The following is a 16,485-nucleotide window of genomic DNA, read 5'->3' on the forward strand; positions in this document are numbered from 1 at the left end:
GCTGCGAGGGCTGGGGGCGCTGGCGGCTGCGAGGGCTGGGGGCGCTGGCGGCTGCGAGGGCTGCTGCGCTGGCGGCTGCGAGGGCTGCTGCGCTGGCGGCTGCGAGGGCTGCTGCGCTGGCGGCTGCGAGGGCTGCTGCGCTGGCGGCTGCGAGGGCTGCTGCGCTGGCGGCTGCGAGGGCTGCTGCGCTGGCGGCTGCGAGGGCTGCTGCGCTGGCGGCTGCGAGGGCTGCTGCGCTGGCGGCTGCGAGGGCTGCTGCGCTGGCGGCTGCGAGGGCTGCTGCGCTGGCGGCTGCGAGGGCTGCTGCGCTGGCGGCTGCGAGGGCTGCTGCGCTGGCGGCTGCGAGGGCTGCTGCGCTGGCGGCTGCGAGGGCTGCTGCGCTGGCGGCTGCGAGGGCTGCTGCGCTGGCGGCTGCGAGGGCTGCTGCGCTGGCGGCTGCGAGGGCTGCTGCGCTGGCGGCTGCGAGGGCTGCTGCGCTGGCGGCTGCGAGGGCTGCTGCGCTGGCGGCTGCGAGGGCTGCTGCGCTGGCGGCTGCGAGGGCTGCTGCGCTGGCGGCTGCGAGGGCTGCTGCGCTGGCGGCTGCGAGGGCTGCTGCGGCCGCTGTGAGGGCTGCTGCGGCCGCTGCGAGGGCTGCTGCGAGGGCTGCTGCAAGGTGGGAGCTGACGTGCCCGGCTGGCCCTCGCCCAGAGCTGGCGGATCTGTGGGCTCTTGAAATGGCGCTTGTGACGTGTGCGCAGGCGCTGCGGCGAGCATGGCGGGCGGGTCTGCGAGGGCGACGGCGGCGGCGGAAGCCAGTGAGGACGGCCGACGGCGTGTGTTTTGTTGCTTTGAATGGGTTCGAAGAGGCTATCCCTTCTTAAAACCCCATTTTGCTGCGCCGGGTCGTATCCAGGCTAGTCACAAGGCTAGTTTACCAGCTTCGAGCTCGTAGGTCCTACGAGGTCGGATCTGCGAGCTCGAGGGCTTGTAACTAGCCCCGTTACCATGCTCGCACTTTCACGCCGAGGGGCTAGCGAGCCCCATCCCGCTCGTATTCACAGCAAGAGTGAACACTCCCAGGCCCCTTTCCGCCAGGGTTTCGCCAAGAACAAGCGCACCGCCTTCAGTCGTACGATGTGGCCAACACTGCTGTTCGCGGCTCCGTGTCTTGGCTCGCCCATGGATGGTTTTCTCCGGCCCGTGTTTGGCTCCGCCTGCCTCCCGCTCGACGTGCGCTCGTTTCTCACGAGTGACATCCGAGAGGCGGTGACGCAGCAGTGCGCCTCGCTCGTCGAGGGCCGCGGCACGCGCGTCTGCTCCGCCGAGTGCCGCGACGCCGTCCTCGCGTTCCGCGGGCACCGCTGCTACTCCCACCTCTCCCAGTCGCAGAGGCGTCGCAGCCGCCTCGCGCACCCGCGCCGCATGCGCACCGCGCCCTGTCGCCACGCCGCGCCTCGAATCCGCGCCCAATAGGCTGCAGCCTCGCACCGCGGCGCCGCTTCACCCGCGCGCTGCAAACTCAAAGACGCTGGCGGCGCTGCAAGGGAGCGTAGATGCGCGATGCGGATTTACATTCCGACCAGCACTCTAGTCTGTATTCGGTCTTGTTCAGCCGTGTTCAGCTGTGTTCAGCTGTGTTCAGCTGTGTTCAGCTGTGTTCCGTGCGTATTCGGCCGTATCCGCAGCCCTCGCATTCACTCCATGCTCCGAGTCGACCGTACGATCCCGTCTTCCCGCCCTGACCTTGGCGTATTCGTGACGCAGGCAGGGGATCTGGTACGGACTATACCCTGCGAGCGGGATCGACCTTGTCGAGGCGAGCGCGCGCGCACACACACACGCGCACACACACACACACACACACACACACACACGCGCGCGCGCGCGCGCGCGCGCGCGCGCGCGCACACACACACGCACACACACACGCACACACACACACACACACACACACACACACGCACACACACACACACACGCACACACACACACGCACACACACGCACGCACTCACACACTCACTGGGCCTTGCACATTCAATGCTGTGGGGCTCCTGTCAACCTTGGCGTGGAGTCGCGACGGCTGCCTGGCCCATGCCCACCACCGAAGGTGTGCAGAAGGTGACCTGATCTTGCCCTACCTAAGGCGAGGCTCGACGCAGCCGCCGGCACGCTCTCCGCGACCAAGCTGACCGGGCGCAACTCTGTGCGAGCGGGCCGCGTCCATGACACGTCCGGGACGGTGTCCGAGACACGTCTGTAGGAACGAGTTTGTGCGAGCCGGCCGCGTGAGCTGGGAGGTGGGTCCGGGCGGCGGCTGCAAGATGGCGCGGATGCGCGCCGCGCGGGAGGAGGCTGTCCACTCGCCGTCTCCGTGACGTCTTGTGGCGTGTGCGATAGGTCTCGTCGATGTGGCAAAACGCGTACACGCCGCGCTGGGACGGGTGCGCGGTGGAGGTGGGCGCCTAGCGCAGCGCCTCGGAACTCACCCATTTGGCTCGCCGACAAGCCTCCGCGCCCCCACACCGTTGCGAGAAGACTGGCCCAGGCGTGAGGGGATGGGCACAGAAGCGCGCGTTCCAGTCTGCACTCGAAGAGGGACAGCGTATTCAACGGCATGCATTGGGCAGCCGCATTCCGCGGTAGATCTATTCGTAGCCCGCGCATGCACGCGATGCTGCGAGGCACATGTTCTCGACTCGGTGTTCCCGCCCTGACGTTGGTGTGTTCCATGGCGTGGGTGGCCGCCGCGGACACGTCCACCGCCCACTCAGAACGCCTTCTTCTCTCTCGGCTCACGGGCTTCTTCCTTGTGTAGGTTGCCGACGCGGACCACATGTCCATCACTCTGCACACGGGCGACGAAGGCGAGCAGAAGCTGGCGTTCGTGCGCGCAGTGCTGCCCGAGCTGCTTCGGTGGGCCTGCTCGCCACGCATGAGCGTGTCGCTTGTCTGTCTCGCTTGTCACTCTGCGTGCCGCGGCGCGCTTGCGCCGTCTGGGTGCAGAGATGCGAGGGATCGTTTGCGCCCTCGCCCGGCCACGTCGCGTGTGTGGGGGGAGGGGGCGCTCATACCCCCCCCCCCCTTCGCTCAGGTGGGACAACCCGTCTTCGCCGTCGCACGGCTTCCACAGAGCGATGGCGATCTGCGGCGTCGACCCCGAGGACGCATCCACTTCGGCCGTCGAGGCGCTGCTCGAGGCGCCGCGCCACCGCGAGGCTGGAGGCGGCTGGAGGAGGCGCGTTCACACCCGGTGCGCGTGCGAGCAGGTGCTGCATCACACGCAGGGCACCGTGTTGCTGGACCAGCTGCTGCTGCTCGCGCCGCTCCTCCTCCTCGGCAGCTGGCAGGCGGGCGGCGGCCACGGCTCCGCCACGCTGCTGCTCGGAGGCGCAGTTCTGCTCGTCCTCTTCGTCCGCCTCACCTACCTTGGCGTCTTGCAGTGAGCGGCCGATTCTCGGGCGAGAGCTCGGCGCGTGCAAATTAAGTGGCGTGAGTCGGACTGAGGTGAGCTGGCTCGCGGCGTGAGCGGTGGATCGTGGATCTGGATGCCCCCCGTTAATAAATCGGCGCGCTCGTGTTCCCCCTCAGACTAGGGTGTAGGGGGCACGCCGCATCGGCATGATTTTTGTTTGGGTCGTCACAACGCGTCACAGCGTAACACGACGAGAGCGAGAACGTGGATAAAAAAGACTTCACCAAGAAAAGAAATCGCGGGCACGTGTCCGCTCGAACCCGTCGATGGAGCTCGATCTAACCACCTCATCAACACAGTAGTAAAACACGACGGGGACGGCGCGACGAGGCGAGTCGTGTAAGGAACGAAAACACAATCACAACACAGAGCTGCAGAGCAGCAGTTGCCAGTTGCAGTGCTGGTACGTGCTGGCGCTGACCGTTGCTGCAGCAGCTTGCGCAGTCCGGCTCAGTCCGGTGTTCGCCCAAGAGACGAAGAGACAGCTCTCAAGCGCAGGTCGTGCGCCACCCGAGGCGAGTGGCGGGCATCGACCACAGTGCAAGGCAGGGCGGGCACATCAAAGCTTCTGCGCCGCATTCCGCATGTTGAAGCTCGCCTCCAGCGCCCCCATGTCCTCGACGAGGATCTGCGGGCCGGTGCGCTCGACCTCGAGATCCTTGGAGAGAGTGATGTGGTCGTTGTGCGCATCTGTGAGAGCAAAAGGGGCGGTGCGCGCTCGTAAGCGCTGGGAAAGCCTGCAAGCAGCGCAAGAGGCATGCGCACCCTTCACCATCCCGTCGCACGTCGCGGCGATGCCCTGGCAGTACTGGAAGAGCGGCAGCACGTCAAACGGCTCCTCCACCTGCACGCCAATGTCCTCGGTGCCAAGCCTGCGCGACAGAGGTGCGGCCTCATGCACGGTAAGGCAGGGCCGACCCGGGCGCGGCTCACATGGCCCATGCCACGAACGTCGCCGCCAGCGGCGTCGCAGTGCCGACGATTGGCCAGAGCACAAACGGCATCGCGTTGCACCTGATGCAATCGCCATCGTGAGATCGGCTGCATCCCCTGGAACGAGTCGAGCTCGGACATGGGCGTGCGTGGCGCGCACCAGACCATCAGGAAGCGCGAACAGTGCCGCGTGAAGGCGGTGGGGATGGGCGTGCGGTGGATGCGCTCGCAGGCGCCCATCGCGCCGCAGAGGCGCTGGAAGTGCCGCTCGAGGAGCTGCCCGTCGCGGATGGCGCGGTCGGGGCGGTCGCCGCAACGCGCCCAGATGCCAGCGTGGGAGGCATTGCACATCTGTTGGATCGTCCACAGCGGCCGGTGCGAGGAGCTGAGACAATCCTCCAGCTCCCGCGCCTGCACCGGGTCGGACGGGCTGAAGCAAACCATGCTCAGCTCCTTGCGCAGCTCCTCCTTGACCTTGGACGGCAGTTCGGGGTCAGTGCGCGAGACGCGGTCGTCCGGGTTACCGCCGTCGATCGTGAGGTGGTACTTTAGCACGATGTTGAACGCCTTGGTCATGCGGCACACCTTCGCGGCCTGCGCCTTGCCAAACTTGTCGTCCTTGCTCTGCGGCAGCCACTGGAGGGCAATGCGCGTGATGTCGCGCGAGGTGTTGACGATCTCGCCCCACAAGCAGCGCGCCTCGTTGTAGCGCGAGACCGTCGTGTTGGTGCGGAACGTGACGAGGAGGCCGAGCGCCACAGATGGGAGCACGATCGGCTCGGGCGGCATGTACAATGGAAGCTCCGCAAAGCAGTTGTAGGTGCACAATGCGGCTGAAGAGGAGAAGATGAGGGCAATGTCGGGGAAGAGGATGCGCTGGGTGGCGGCGGAGTAGCCCCAGGTGACGAAGTGCCGAATGTGTCTCTTGGGGTCCTTGTGCATGCCCCACCTACGAACAGGAAATCGAGGGAGTGGGGAACCTCGACATGGAGCGGTTTCGCGCGCGGCTGGGAGCTTCACTTTCCGTGGTCAAAGTTCTGATCGCGCGTGGGCATATCGCGCATCGGCCGCTTCTCCTGCGCACCAGTACGCGGGCATTAGGCGCCTGGTTGGGCCTGCCAGGGCTGCGGCAATGCGGGGCGTGTGAGGGGCAGACGCCCGACGGCCGCTCGTGGACCTGCCCTCCCTTCTCCAACTCCATCGAAATCCAGTTTTGGACCTCCGTGCTCCACGAAGTGAGCCACCCGGCTGGGGCCGCACTGGTGCTCGACCATCGCCGCGAGAGAAGCGTCGCCGACCTCTTGCGGAGCATGCTTCTCTCGAGATTCAGGTCGAAGCCCGAGGAGGTGCGGCGTTCCAAACGAGGCGTGGCGACCGAGATAAAGCCGTGAAGTTCAGACCACGCCTGCTATTCACAGCACAAGCCCTCGCCGGGGGCTCGAGCATGCGCAGCGAAAAGTCCTTTTTCCAGACGGATCCCCCCCTGTGAAAAAGTGAGGCGTGGTCTGTACTCGCCAGTGCATGCAGGGCTGGCGAGGTACTTCCAGCCTGCTGTGGGAACAGCTGACGCAGCCTCGCCGAGGCTCGCCCCAGCAGGGTTGACTCGGCCAGACAAAAAAACCGAGAGGCGTGGGAGTACAGTACCTCGCCAGGTACAGGGCGGCAAGTGGGAGTGGGGTATGGATTCCCGCCCAGCTCTGTGTTGCAACCTGTGTCACCCGGAATCCATACTGTCACTCCAAATCCATAAAATATCTCGTCTGCAGCGCAATTTGCTGCAAACGATAGTGCAAACTCAATTGTTTTGACCAGTATTCACCCCCAGCATGAGCATGCGCACCATGCTAGCCTCTCAGTACATGCACTCTCTCTTCCTCACCCCGCCCCCTTCCCATTCCGCAGCCTCGAGTCCGGAGCCCACCACCCATGCCCCCACCACCCAGTCGCGCCTCGTAGTCGATCCGCGCCTGCATGCGTGCGATCTCCTCCGTGCGCCGCACCTGCTCCTGCTCTTTGGAAGCCCTGTCCTGGGCACGAAGCACCGCAAGCTGCTCCGCACTCGCGTGGGCCCGGCGCAGCAGCCAGCCACGGCGAGCTCGTCATGCCGGGCCCCTGCACGAAGGATGGCGGGGGGAACATGCCCCCGCTCGACGGTGCAACCACAGGGGCAAACGGCTCTCCACCGCGAGTGAGAGGGATTGGTGCCTCCGGTCTCGGCTTGGCCTTTTTTTTGTGGACCGGCGCACCACCTGGCGGCGGCGGCGGTGCGATCACTGTTTGGATTGTGAGGAGACCCTCCCGGCGCGCTCACTCACAAGCGCTCGCGGCTGGAGCGATTGGGAGCGCCCTCTGTGCGACGCTAGCAATCCTTGGATCTTGGGTACGATTGTGAGCGCCGCCGCTCATAGTCCTACAAGATGTAGGATTGCGAGCGCTACTGCTCGCAATCGGAGGCATGTTGCTCGGATTGTGAGCAAAGCTGCTCGCAATCCTAGACTTTGCTCGGATTGTGAGCGCGCTAGTAGTAGTCGTAGGCGTCACCAGTCACCTTGTGAGCGGAGCTGCTCTTAGTCCTACAGTTCCGGACGGGCATTAAGAACGCACAGGTTCTTCGCCCAGCCTCAGGTTCTTAGCTAAGTTGGCGGTCCGTCGGGGGCCGAGCCTCAGGTTCTTAACCGGGTGGATGGTTTTTAAAACCGTTTCGGCTTCGATTAAAAATCAACAAAATTGGGTGTTAAAACAGTTTGGAAGTTTGGAACAGTAAGTTCGCATGGCGTGACAAGAGAGTCATATGTTGGACTGTTGCGCGCTCGCGCGTCGTTTCGTTGTTTGTGTGAACCTTGTATGTGTGTTGCATGGGATGCCGCGCTCGCGAGTCTCGGTCACATCGATGGTTGTAGTATAGAACCCAGCATCGCCCAGCCTCAGGTTCTTAGGGAGTTCTTAGGGATCCGGCCGAAATATCAGCCTCAGGTTCTTAACGTTAGAGGTTCTTAATGCCCGTCCGGAACTGTAGAAGACGTAGGATTGCGAGCGTGGGTGCTCACAGTCGCACAGAGATGCTCCGATTGAGAGGAGTGCTGCTCACAATCCTTCGACTTCTAGGATTGAGAGCGAGGCTGCTCTCAATCCTAGCGGTCTAGAAAAGAAGGTTCACCGACACTGGGCACGGGACTGGCGCGTTAAGAAAGAACATGCATGACAGAAATCGATCTCCCCGCCTGCACGAGCAGGATTTTGGAAGGACGATCAAGGGGCAGCTCGCAGTCCATGGACGGCGTGAATGAAATAACGCCTCGCACACAATATCGCATCTCGTCCGCATCTCCCTCGAGAATCATGTCGAAGTCGAATTGAGGCGCCCCTACATGTAGTCGCACCCGCACCTCAAAAGCGTATCTCCCCCGCACCGATGCTCTTCGCAATGCGCCCCGCCTCGAAGCTCCCCCAGCGCGTGGGCATTGCTCGCGCTGTTCGCGTGCTCTCAACCAGCGCGCGCCCTGTTCCCAGCTGTGTCGGAGTCTCCCCCCGCGGCGACATCACCTCGGAGGACGTCGTCGCGGCGCAGGCGGCGTGGTCCAATGCCATCACCGGCATCACCAAGGTGTACCAGGAGGGAGGCGACTTCGTCGCGGCCGCTGGGTACTGCGCGGGCGAGCTCTACGGTTACGGCCACTCCAACGTGCTTTTCAAGCCAACCAGGGCGACCAACAACCCGTTCCGCCCGACGGGTGAGGACGCGATGGCGTACTTTGTGGGCGCAGAGGCGATGAAGAACGACAAGTTCAAGGTGCGCGCATGCATCCGCCCTCGCGTCGCTCCCGCGCACTTCCCCTCTCTCACGCGCGCGCACCCCCCCTCCCCCCCCCCTGCCACACAGGGTGAGGACGGCGGCTTCGCCATCAACGGCGGACAGGGCTGGTCCGAGGTGGTGTTCCGCAACCACCAGATCGATTGCAACGGCAACACGGCTATCGCAATGGGCGACTACCTGTTCACGAACGCGACCACTGGCGACGTGGGCCGCGTCGAGTACACCTTCGGCTACAAGAAGAACGATGACGGCAAGATGCGGATTTTCCTGTGCGTGCCGTGCCGCCCCTCCTCCCAGCCTATATCTCGGCTTATCTCAGCCTGCGGCGCCCCATGCAGGCACCACTCGTCCATGCCGTACGAGCCCGCCGCGGCGGCCCCCGCGAACGACTCGGTTGAGGAGGCTCTGTCGATGTGGGCCGAGTCGATCGCCAAGCAAGAAGATGCTCTCGCACGCTTCAAGATCGGCGGGATGAGCAAGCCGTAGATATAGGATGTGCCTCTGAGAGGGGCGAAGTGGTTAGTTGGTGGGATGGATGTGCAGTGGGCGCTGACAATGGACAGGGCGAGAGCTCTCTCTCCGCGCGCATTTGCCCTCTGGTCTTGCCCTGGACACTGGAGCGTGTCCGGGAACCTAGTCTCTGTGGCGCGGCGTGTGCTCTTGAAGAGCGGCGGTGCGGTGTGCGGGCGTGCAGCGCGAGGGACATTCCTCTGTGTTCCACCCGCGACCCGGGCTAATGATATTAGTCATTGTTGCACCCGCGCGCCGCGGAGACACGTCCACACATCTTGCACGGCGCGGTCAAACCACAAACGACCACCATGTGTGTATCGCGCGCCTTGCGGGGGGGGGCGCGGAAAAGAGGAACCTCTTAGCGCCATCGCCATGGTGCTGCAAGCAGCGCAGGCAGGCATACCGCCCACCACAAGAAGTCAACCCGTGCAGCGCCCTGGTTCTCCGAAAGACCCCCAGCCCGGCAAGGCGCGGACAAGGCGATCCCCATGGGCAACACCCCCAGCCGGAAGGCGCTGGACAAGGCGATCGGCGCGCTGCCCGAGTCGGAGCACTACTTTGGCCTCGAAAACTTTGGCAACACGTGCTACTGCAACTCGGTGCTGCAGGCGCTGTACTACTGCGGCCCGTTCCGCCAGGTTTGCCCCAGCGCGCCGCCCGCCACGCGCCCTCGTCTCCCACGCCTGGCCTTGACCCGATCTCGCCGACCGCCGCCCCTCTGCGCCACCGCTCACTCTCCGGGTGACTCTCCCCATCCAGCGCTGCCTGGAGCACCACGCGGTCGCGGCGAGCAGCGGCGAGGACGACCTCCTCGCCTGCCTCTGCGACCTGTTCCGCGCCATCTCCTCGCAGAAGCGCCGATGCGGCGAGCACGCGCCTCTATGGGAGAGGGTCCACACCTCTCCGGACCCTTGCGGAGGTTGCCTATAGGCGTGCACGCGCCACGCCGTTTCGTCGCAAAGGTCGCTGCTCTCCTCCGCTCCACTCGGCTCTGCCTGCTCTGCTCTCTCTCTCCCCCTCTCTCCCCCTCTCTCTTCCTCTCTCCCTCTCTCTCCCTCTCTCTCCCCCCCTCCCTCCCTCTCTCCCTCCCTCGCCAACACCGCACGTCTTCACACTGCGCAGCTGCGAGGCGTGAACGAGCTCTTCAACAACCAGATGCACCAGGACGCGCACGAGTCCCTCAGCCTAGATGCCGACTACGGTTCTGTGTGCCCCGACTGGCGCCCGAGAGGACGCGTCTTCCGCCGCATTCCGCTGTGCTCACTGCATCCGCAGCCCCGCCTACTCACGCGATGCTCCGAGTCGTCACGGCACGAGGACCGTACTCGGGTTCGCTCGCCATCTGGTTCACCGGTTCACTCACACTGCAGGTTCCTCAACTACCTCCTCAACGAGTCGGCGGAGCTGCTCGAGAAGCGGCAGAAGCGCGAGGCGATGAGGCAGAAGGACGGCGCGGCGGGCGAGGCGGGCGGCGCGGCGCGCGGCGGGGCGGAGGCGGGCGGCACCTCGGAGGGGGGCGGCGGGCCGTCGGCGGCGGCGGAGGGCGGTGAGGTGGTGCGGCCGGGCGGCGCGGACGGCGAGGCGGGCGGCGCGGCGGCGGGCGGCGACGAGGACGAGGGCAAGGAGGGGGAGGGAGGCGCGTACGTTCCAAAGACGTGGGCATCTGCGTCACTAGATGCGGAAAAGCAGTCGGTCGGTGTGTTGGCGACGCATCTCACACAAATGACGGGTGAGAGGACGCGCCTGCGGCCGATCCGACGCTCCCGTACTCGCGGCCGCCCTTGCGCGCCTCCTCTCCCCGTGCGCTCTCGAGAGAAGGCTCCTCTCCCGGACATGTTGTGGTTTGCATGCCACCCTCCCCCTGCCCGTGGCGTGCAACGCACCAGGTGCACTCCATCTTCGAGGGCGTGCTCACGAGCGAGACGCGCTGCATGTGCTGCGAGGCGCGACTGGACGAGACTGGACGAGATTGGACGAGATTGGACGAGATTGGACGAGATTGGACGAGATTGGACGCGCTGTTCTCACGCCCTCTCACCCCTCTCCACCCCTCTCACCCCTCTCACCCCTCTCACCCCTCGCCCCCCCTCTCGCCCCCCCTCTCGCCCCCCCTCTCGCCCCCCCTGTGTGTGCTACAAGGCGCGCCGAGCCCTCCTCCCTCGCCCCTCCCCCCTCGTCCCTCGAGTCTCCTCGAGTCTCCTCTCCCCCCCTCGTCCCTCCCCTCACCCTCCCGCCCCTCTGTGCTGCCCAGGCGCTCACGACGCGCGACGAGCGGTTCCTCGACCTCTCGCTCGAGATCGAGCAAAACTCGTCCGTCTCGGCCTGCATGCGCAACTTCTCGTCGTCGGAGCCGCTGCGCGGCGACAACAAGTTCTTTTGCGACACGTGCTGCTCGCTGCAGGAGGGCCAAGCGCTGCACGCGGGTAATCTCGGGTAATCTCGGGTGATCTCGGGTCATCTCGCTGCAGGAGGCCAAGCGCTGCATGCGGGTCAAGCGGCTGCCAAACGTGCTCGCGCTGCACCTGAAGCGCTTCAAGTACGTGGAGCAGCTGCAGCGCTTCAAGAAGCTGTCGTACCGGATCGCCTTCCCCCTCGAGCTCAAGCTGACCAACACGGCAGAGACGGCGGCGGAGCCGGACCGAAAGTACTCGCTCTTCGCCGTCGTCGTGCACGTCGGTGCGGGGCCGTCGCACGGCCACTACATCTGCCTCGTCCGCTCGCACAAGCACTGGCTCCTCTTCGACGACGACACCGTCGACCTCGTCGAGGAGGGGTCGCTCCAGTCGTGCTTCGGGTCCGCGCTCGAGCCGGCCGAGGTGCTGTGAACAGCGTCTCTTCACACCTCCAGCTGTGAACAGGTCCGCGCTCGAGTCGGCCGGCTCCACAGAGACCGGCTACATCCTCTTCTACCAGGCGAGACCGCTCGAGATCGCCCGAGGCCGCCCGAGGCCGCCCGAGGCCGCTCGAGATCACACGAGATCACACGAGATCGCATCTCCACCTTCTCCTCCTCCGCTGCGCAGGCCGACGACGCCTGGAGCGCCGCGCCGTCCGAGGAGGGCGAGGCCTCACCCTCCGCCGCAGCCTCGCCTGCCACGTCGCCCGGGCAGAAGAGTAACTCGTCGCCCTCGAGCCCCTCCTCCATACCGCGCTGGCAAGGGGCGTCGACAGCGGCTTCCGCGTCGCGCGGCGTGCCGAGCTGCACAGCCAAACACTGATGGGGCCGGGGGCGTGTGCTTCGTTTGAGCGTCTTTGTGTTGAGCTGGAATACACGCGCGCCGAAAGGGCGTCCTCTCGCTACTCCTCTTCACCCCAGCCCCGCGCACGCGCCGCGATACGTTTCGTCCCACACAGGAGAACAAGTGCGTCGACGGACTTCGCGTCGCACCTCGGTCGCACTCCTCCGCGTCAAAACACCGGACCGGCTCCCCCCGGCCGTGTGCTCCCTTGGCTGCGTGTAGGGCTGAGAGATATAGCGCGCAACCGCGAGGCCTGACATGTCGTCCTACGCGCTACGGTTCTAAGGAAGGCGTAAAATATTGATTCTCGCCCCTCTAACTATTGATATTGATTATTGACAGCATCCCCTCTAACTATTGACAATATATTGACATATTGATCGCTGATTTTAACCTCCAAAAGCACCAATGTCGCCATTTGTCCCAAACATTGCCTAGATGTGGGCTGAAATCGAAAAAATCGCGAGTTCAAGGCGATTTTTAATGCGGTTTAAGCGATTTCGAAGCGATTTTGGCCCGTTTTTAACGATTTAGAGCCACTTTCAAGCCCAGGCCCACCTGACGGTCCTGACCAGCCCAGGCCCAGCCTCTCCTCTATAACTATTGCCATTACATTGATATTGATCGCATCTCTAACTATTGGAGCAATATATTCAATATTTTACGCCTTCCTTATAACATATAACGGTTCTACCTCTAGATTACACTACAGGTCTACACAGCGAGTCAGAGAAACGGCACCACACACACGGCTGGAACACGGCAGCTCCCCACCCCCCTACCCACCGTCTGTAGCGTTTGGGGGGGGGGGCGACTGGCGAGAGGCGACGGCAAAAATAAGCCCCGCCCCTGCGCCCTGGCCACTGTCGGCTCCTAGAAGGGGTCTTTTCATCCTCGCAGCGCAAATCTATCGCAGCGCACCACTCGCCATCTGTGAGCCTAGCGCAGCGCGAACTCGCCGTCTGAGCCTAGCGCAGCGCGAACTCGCTCTGAGCCTAGCGCAGCGCCTCGGAAAACACCATTTTGGCTCGCCAACAATAAATAAATAAATAAATACAACGGACATCCCAAGCTAGGGCTGGGTCGAGGACAGAGCCTTCCGCGCCCCAGACATCAGAATTTCTTTTTATCCTACGAGTACCTCGCTCGAGAGTCCCTCACCCGGCGGCACTGTAGCCGCCGATGATCGCCTCTGTTGTCGCCCGTCCCACGGCCGGCCCTTCCTCGCCCGCGGACGAGTACATCCCTCTCCGGCTGAACGACCGAGAAAGGGCGCTCCTCTGCGTTCTCGAGGGCGCTCTTCAGCCCTCGCAGCGCACGGCTCGACAGACGCACTCTCACTCCTCTGCGACAGTCCAGGTGCGCTCTCAGTCTCCGAGTACACCGACAGGGTCGACTCGGTCATGGCGTGGCGCGGCGCGAGGACGGGACGCGCGGTGGAGGAGCTGCAGGAGATGCTCGCCTACATGACCGGCCTCGCCGTCGCCGCCTCGCTCAAGGCGCCTTGGCAGCACGGCCGTCGGCAGCTTGGCGCGGGAGGCTTGAAGCTCCCTCTGCTTGTCTTCAGGTGAGTCACGAGCCGTGTCTGGAGGCGAACGCGGACGTCTTCCGCGAGGCGTTCGAGGTCGGCCGACGGTTCAAGGGCATGAACCCGGACAAGATGCGAGCGTCGTACGGCAAGCTCATCTACATGTTGCAGGCGAGCTGGAGCCGAGACAGAGCCACGACCACAGCCGAGGCACCGACTCGCGGGGCTGTTGCGCCCTGCTCGCAGGACGCCACCGCGCCCGACGTCATCAGAGAGCTGGGGTTCGATCCGCTCTCGCGCGTGCAGACGGTGCACGCCGAGCTCGCTCTCCTCTCCTGCCTCGACCTGCTGGAGGAGCCGGAGCTGCCTCTCGCCGCCAGCCCCGCCCACTCGGCGGAGGCGGCAGACGCCAAGGCGGCCGCAACGGCGCGGCTGCTCGCGCGCTTCGCCGACGGGGACGCTGAGCGTGCTGTGCGGCTCGAGCGGTGCTTGCTCTCGCTGGCCGACCACGCGTGCCTCGTCGAGGCGAGCTCTAGCCGAGGTCCAGCCGAGGTCCAGCCGAGGTCCAGCCGAGGTCTAGCCGAGGTCTAGCCGAGGTCTAGCCGAGGGTCCATCTCTCGGCACCCTCTCGGCGCCCTCTCGCCGCAGGCGCACGTCTCGCCCGTCGACGCGATGCTGCGGCTGCTGCGGACACACTTCTCGCCCGCCTCGACCAGCGTCGGCCCGGGCGGCGCCGCAAGCGCGTCGCTCCAGATCACCGCCGGCCGAGGAGCGCCGCGCGCAGTCGCCTCTCTCCGGCGGCTTGATGCACGCACCTCCGCTTGCACCTCCGCTTGCACCTCGGTTGTACCCTCCCCTCCGCCCAGGCGGCGCGCGGCTGTCGCACTCGCACGCGTCGCAGTACGCCTACGTCGAGCAGAGTCTGCTGCTGTGGCGGGCGGTGCTGGCGTGTCGCGCCGAGCTCCGCCGAGCTCCTCGCCGAGCTCCGGCCGAGGTGTGCCGCGCCGTAGGCGGGCGGTGCTCGCGCAGCTGCCCCGCATGTGGGCTCTCGCCGAGAAGGCCCTCCTCCCTAGAGGCGGAAGATCTCCCCATCTCTCCCCGCCCCGAGGCTGGCGCGTTTGGCACGCAGGACCTCCTCAGCGGCGGCTACCGGCTGCGCGATACGGGGCAGGGCCGCCACCGCGTGCAGAGCGCGCCAAACGTCGGCCAGCTGATGTCGGAGGTGCTGCGGCGGCTGCAGGCGGAGCAGGGTGGTGGCTGGGTCGGGTCCTCGGCGGTGTGCATTCCTCCCTCTCCCTCTCCCTCTCCCTCTCCCTCTCCCTCTCCCTCTCCCTCTCCCTCTCCCTTTCCCTTTCCTTTTCCCTCCCCAGGTGGGGGGGGCGGGCCCCAGGGAAAATGGGTTTTACCCAAAGGCGGACCGGTTTGGGCAGGTTCCCTTTGGGGACGACGACTTTCCGAACGCGCTGGTGTGGGTCGACAAGTTCTCCCAACCGGGTTTGGGAGGGGGGGATTCGAACATTTTCCCCCCCTCGGGGTGCCCCCGTGCCCTGGCATTGTTGATGAAACCCGGTCCCCCTTGGGTTGTTGCCCCCCCCCCCCCCCCCCCTCCCCCCCTTCTCGCCGCACCACTTTGCGTGTGTGGAGAATATCGCGTGTGTGGGGACACGCTGGCCTGACCTTGCTCGCCGTGCCTCGCAGGTGCCGCGCATCCTCGGCCCGATTGCGCACGCCGTCTCGCAGAGCACTCTCGACTCGCTCGCCGCCAAGCCGGGCGTGCGCGGCTACATCGTCTCCGCGTTTGGCTCGGCCGAGGTGTAGTCGAGATGTGCGGAAGAGAGCAACACGAGGCGAAGAGAGGTGCCCCGCGCGTGCTCCCCAGAGGGCCCTTTGGCTCGCGGTTGGCTCGCGGGAGGCGTGTTGATTCGTAGCGCGGGCCGAACCCTGGGCCCCCTCACCGCGCAGTCCCGGGGAGCACCCTCGGAGCCCCCTCGCAGCCCCCTCGGAGCCCCCTCGGAGCCCCCTCGGAGCCCCCTCGGAGCTCTTCGGCAGGCGTGTCGCCTCGCCGTGCTGGCCGACTTCTTCAAGCACGGCTTCGACGGCTCCGGCGCCGACAACTTCTTTGACGCGGGCTCGTGCATCGACGGCCGGCTAACCTCGGCCTGGCACTTTTGCGCCCGGCTCTCAAAGAAGCCCTACTACCCGCTCTTCCAGATGTCAGGCTTCGTGGGCTTCGACGGCGCCTTTGGCCGCAGGTGAGTGCAGCTTGCGTGGCACAGAGCTGCGGAGCTGCGCCACTGGGCACGTGGGGCGGTCAGACCGGTCGTCGCCCTGGAGCCTGTGCAGGGGTGCTCGAACGTCGAAGCACTGTCCACTGTGCACTGAGCTGAGTGCACTCGAGCATCCTCAAAGCTCATTCCTAGAAGGAGCAAGATACTTGTTTACGCAAACCATTGTGAAAACTCTATCGGGAAGACTGAATGCAGTTGGCGACGGTATATCATTTCCCACACGATGCCACGTCGCCCATCCCGGATACTGACGTATGGGCGACGTGGCATAGAGTGGTGGAAAGGATATACCGTCGCCAACTGAAAAACCACACTCCCGGGTCGCGGAACATGTGTCCGGTTTGGTTGCCGGCCGCCGATGCGGTCGATCGGTGGACTCCTTCGTGCTGGCGAATTCATTTTTTCGACCGCCCTCCCTCCCTCCCACCGCAGCAAACCTTCGGCTCCCGCTCAGAGGCGCGCCGCGCCCGTGCTGCGCGCCGAGGCGGCGCCGAGGCCGGCGCCTTGCACCCGGCCCGCGGCCGGCACCGCCTCGCCCCACAACTGACCGACCTGCGGCCCCTGCGCAGGCGTGCCACAGGCGTCGCTCAAAAAGCGACGCCGGGTGTGGGCTGCTCCCTTGACCCGTCACCCGCCGCGCCCTCGCCCGGCCGCCTCACCGCTCACGGAGCGCTCGGCTGCTCGCCGCCGCCGCCGCGCGTCCCGCGCCGCCACGCT

General features: G+C 65.3%; 5 protein-coding genes across 5 annotated transcripts; 4 read left to right on the forward strand and 1 right to left on the reverse strand.

Annotated features, from left to right (window-relative positions):
- The first annotated feature begins 1,080 nt into the window (after positions 1–1,080).
- On the forward strand, positions 1,081–3,605 carry EMIHUDRAFT_446289 (hypothetical protein). Its single transcript, XM_005761500.1, has 9 exons — positions 1,081–1,370; positions 1,453–1,518; positions 1,744–1,795; positions 2,125–2,174; positions 2,242–2,305; positions 2,379–2,435; positions 2,797–2,894; positions 3,073–3,178; positions 3,248–3,605. Exons 1-9 carry the CDS (start codon positions 1,114–1,116, stop codon positions 3,422–3,424), a joined length of 927 nt encoding a protein of 308 aa, XP_005761557.1. The 5' UTR covers positions 1,081–1,113; the 3' UTR covers positions 3,425–3,605.
- A 407-nt stretch (positions 3,606–4,012) lies between these two features.
- Positions 4,013–5,698, reverse strand: EMIHUDRAFT_120782 (hypothetical protein; the record flags this gene model as incomplete). The annotated part of the gene is made up of 5 exons (XM_005761501.1): positions 4,013–4,143; positions 4,219–4,325; positions 4,387–4,467; positions 4,547–5,319; positions 5,471–5,698. The coding sequence occupies 5 exons, from the start codon at positions 5,696–5,698 to the stop codon at positions 4,013–4,015; spliced, it is 1,320 nt and encodes a 439-aa protein (XP_005761558.1).
- A 2,100-nt stretch (positions 5,699–7,798) lies between these two features.
- Positions 7,799–8,686, forward strand: EMIHUDRAFT_248825 (hypothetical protein; the record flags this gene model as incomplete). The annotated part of the gene is made up of 3 exons (XM_005761502.1): positions 7,799–8,176; positions 8,267–8,473; positions 8,603–8,686. 3 exons carry the CDS (start codon positions 7,799–7,801, stop codon positions 8,684–8,686), a joined length of 669 nt encoding a protein of 222 aa, XP_005761559.1.
- A 460-nt stretch (positions 8,687–9,146) lies between these two features.
- On the forward strand, positions 9,147–12,009 carry EMIHUDRAFT_459923 (hypothetical protein). The gene is made up of 10 exons (XM_005761503.1): positions 9,147–9,351; positions 9,473–9,578; positions 9,644–9,675; positions 9,836–9,888; positions 10,084–10,372; positions 10,600–10,656; positions 10,965–11,114; positions 11,182–11,507; positions 11,572–11,626; positions 11,737–12,009. Exons 1-10 carry the CDS (start codon positions 9,202–9,204, stop codon positions 11,929–11,931), a joined length of 1,413 nt encoding a protein of 470 aa, XP_005761560.1. The 5' UTR covers positions 9,147–9,201; the 3' UTR covers positions 11,932–12,009.
- A 1,084-nt stretch (positions 12,010–13,093) lies between these two features.
- On the forward strand, positions 13,094–14,412 carry EMIHUDRAFT_446291 (hypothetical protein; the record flags this gene model as incomplete). The annotated part of the gene is made up of 6 exons (XM_005761504.1): positions 13,094–13,246; positions 13,312–13,451; positions 13,520–13,651; positions 13,727–14,005; positions 14,129–14,249; positions 14,347–14,412. Coding segments are annotated over exons 1-6 (849 nt in total), but the record flags the coding sequence as incomplete, so codon positions are not given.
- Positions 14,413–16,485: the final 2,073 nt, after the last annotated feature.

This window comes from Emiliania huxleyi, assembly GCF_000372725.1.
Source record: "Emiliania huxleyi CCMP1516 unplaced genomic scaffold EMIHUscaffold_708, whole genome shotgun sequence".
NCBI classification, from domain to species: Eukaryota; Haptophyta; order Isochrysidales; family Noelaerhabdaceae; genus Emiliania; species Emiliania huxleyi.